Raw genomic sequence first — 3,199 nt, 5'->3', positions numbered from 1 at the left:
CGTCATCTCTCTCCCCCTTTCATGTCTATCCACTGTCAATAATAAAGGGAAAAGCCCCCAAAAATAATTAAAATAAATAAATAAAATGGAAAAGATGGATGATGACATCCAACTTCCAGTGTACATGAAGAGGAGAAAAGAAGTCTGAAGAGGTCTAAAGTCCAGCAACGCTACCCAGTATACAGAACACACGCATAGTTTTGGCATGTGACCCCGCAAGCTGAAACTATTGTTTTTTTATATAAGGCTTGTATTTATTAACAGTAACATTCAGGGTTTCTGTGGGGTCTTAAATTTGCTGGATCATTTTTTTAAAGATTCATTTGTTGGCATTTTTAGGCCTTTATTCCTGACAGGACAGCTTCAACTCAGAAGGGAAGAGAGAGTGTAAACGACATGCAGCAGAGGGCCCGCGGCCGCTGAGCCTCTGTGGATGGGCTACCCAGGCGCCGGGCTTAAAGCTTTTTAAACGGGTCTTCATTTCCTACATCCATGCTCTCCTTTTTGATTCCCTGGTGTTGTAGTTGTTTATTTATTTATTTTTTAAAGATTATTTTTGGGACATTTCTAGGCCTTTATTTGACAGGACACTTGAAGACATGAGAGGGGTAATGACAAGCAGCAAGGGGTTGCACCCGGCCCGTTGCGTCCAGGAGTAAATATATATGGATATATGGACGCCCGCTCTACCAACTGAGCTGTCCGGGTACCCGTAGTTTTTATTTCCCTAGTCTAAATATAATTCGCTGTATGACAACTATTGGAGGTTCTGGGTTCAAATCCAGGTCGTCCCGGGCCTTTCTGTGTGGAGTTTTTATGTTCTCCCCATGTTTCCGTGGGTTTTTCTCCGGGTCCGCTGGTCCTGGGGTGCTGGGATCGGCCGCGGGGTTAAATGCAGAGAATCAACTTTACTACACGTATGTGACCTTATTAACATGCAACTTATATTGCAGCCAATCAGCTTTCTTGTTCTTGGCGCGAGTCTCTTTCAGGATTGTACCACAGACATACACCAGACTATATTCTTTAGCTATGGGGAAGTGCAAGTTCATATATATGATATTTGGCTTGAAAAAATGTAGGGCTTAGTTGAAGCCAGCTGCTAACAGTTTTTTATTTTAAATGTCTTAAATTTCATTCGTAATAGTCTTCAAAATTTCTTAAACAGTCATAAATTTGACTTCGTGAAACCTGCAGGAACCCTGAACATTGTCTCTTCTGCTTTTTGACAGCATTCTATAATATTTGGAATACACAATATCACATACTATTGCCCAGCTTTAATTGGTCACTGCCGTAAAAAGAATGTCACATCGCTCTTGTGTTTGCTCAGGAACTGGAGACCCTTGACAACGGGAAGCCGTACGCTGTTTCCTACATGGTGGATCTGCCCAACGTGGTGAAATGTTTCAGGTAACAACACACACCACGCAGGTTTTGAAAGGCATTTTCAAGCTTTGTTGTTTGTCTTTGACGTTAGAGCATCTTGAACAAACCAAGAAATGGCACTGAATTAGCTGAATTTACTGTTTATCAGAAAAATATGTGATTCTCATCGGCTCCAAAGTTGAAAATCAGACCAGAGGTTTTTCTGTAATCCTGCTGACAGACAAACCAAATCGAAGGCGGGGGGAGTGAACCTCTAGTTGTAACCCGTGTCCCAACCTGCTGTGTTTAGGTACTACGCGGGCTGGGCTGACAAATGGGAGGGAAAGACCATCCCCATCGATGGAGACTATTTCTGCTACACCCGACATGAACCCATCGGAGTCTGTGGACAGATCATCCCGGTGAGGGGGGTGAGGGGGCAGGGAAAAGAAGATCAAAATAACCTGATAACTAAAAACCCAGTACAGAAAAATGACCCAAAAAGCCTTTCACAGCAGCTCTTGTAACACAATGCCAAATGAGATAAATCACGCAGTCACAACAAAGCAGTAATGTTGACAGTTTCTCACGGTCCAGGGACGCATGTTCTTTTCCCAGGGTCACACCGCGCTCCAGACAAGGACCAGACAGTGGCTCCCAGATACCATGTCAACAGCAGTTATGCAAGCAGTTTAAAAACTGATCAGAGAGAAAGTTGTGTATGTAAAAAGGTTACAACGTAATCTTATAATTTTATAACGTAATTTTTCTAACAGACGTAATTTTTCTAACAGACATGAAATTTTAACCAGATGTTGGTAACAACCCAAGTAATCCATACACTTAAAGAAACCAAAACAAACAAGTAACAAATAAGAAATGAAGTTATGTGTAATAATGGGAAATGACACAGGGAAACAGTATTGAACACATGAAGAAAGGGAGGTGCAAAAAAAACAGCTGAAAAATATCAGTAATTATAAAAGCAGTCCAGCCCCTTGTCAGTGCAAATTAATACCACCTGGTTCAGTCCCAACTGAACTGGCCTGTATGGAGGCTCACCCCCCACCACGGCCTGTATGGAGGCTCACCCCCCACCACGGACTGGTATTGAGGCTCACCCCCCACCACGCCTGTATGGAGGCTCCACCCCCACCACGGCCTGTATGGAGGCTCACCCCCCACCACGGCCTGTATGGAGGCTCACCCCCCACCACGGCCTGTATGGAGGCTCACCCCCCACCACGGCCTGTATGGAGGCTCACCCCCCACCACGGCCTGTATGGAGGCTCACCCCCCACCACGGCCTGTATGGAGGCTCACCCCCCACCACGGCCTGTAGGAGGCTCACCCCCCCCACGGCCTGTATGGAGGCTCACCCACCACCACGGCCTGTATGGAGCTCCCCCCCACCACGGCCTGTATGGAGGCTCACCCCCCACCCACGGCCTGTATGGAGCTCCCACACCCCCACCACGGCCTGTATGGAGGCTCACCCACCACCACACTGCTGTATGGAGGCTCACCCCCCACCACGGCCTGTATGGAGGCTCACCCCCCACCACGGCCTGTATGGAGGCTCACCCACCACCACGGCCTGTATGGAGGCTCACCCACCACCACGGCCTGTATGGAGGCTCACCACTCAAGACCCCATTGCTGAAAATAAAGCATGTTAAAGCTCGTTTAGACTCTGCTGCACAACATTTGGAAAAGCCAGTGAAATACTGGGAGAATATTGTGTGGTCAGATGAGTTTGGATGCCATAAAACACACCATGTTTGGAGGAGAAATGGCACTGCACATCACCCTAAAAACACCATACCAACAG

At 46.7% G+C, this 3,199-nt stretch overlaps 1 protein-coding gene across 1 annotated transcript in view; it reads left to right on the top strand.

Moving 5' to 3' along the window:
• LOC116690601 (aldehyde dehydrogenase, mitochondrial) overlaps positions 1-3,199 on the top strand; it is a gene marked incomplete at its 5' end in the record, with an annotated part of 26,596 nt that overhangs the window by 11,529 nt on the left and 11,868 nt on the right. The window contains 2 exon segments of the mRNA XM_032517684.1: positions 1,334-1,413; positions 1,679-1,790. Coding sequence (XP_032373575.1) covers positions 1,334-1,413; positions 1,679-1,790 — 192 coding nt within the window.

The sequence above is a fragment of the Etheostoma spectabile genome, chromosome 6, assembly GCF_008692095.1.
Source record: "Etheostoma spectabile isolate EspeVRDwgs_2016 chromosome 6, UIUC_Espe_1.0, whole genome shotgun sequence".
In the NCBI taxonomy this organism is placed as follows: domain Eukaryota; kingdom Metazoa; phylum Chordata; class Actinopteri; order Perciformes; family Percidae; genus Etheostoma; species Etheostoma spectabile.
The sequence above is the reverse complement of the archived record's forward strand: the minus strand, read 5'-3'. Positions and strand labels throughout refer to the sequence as shown.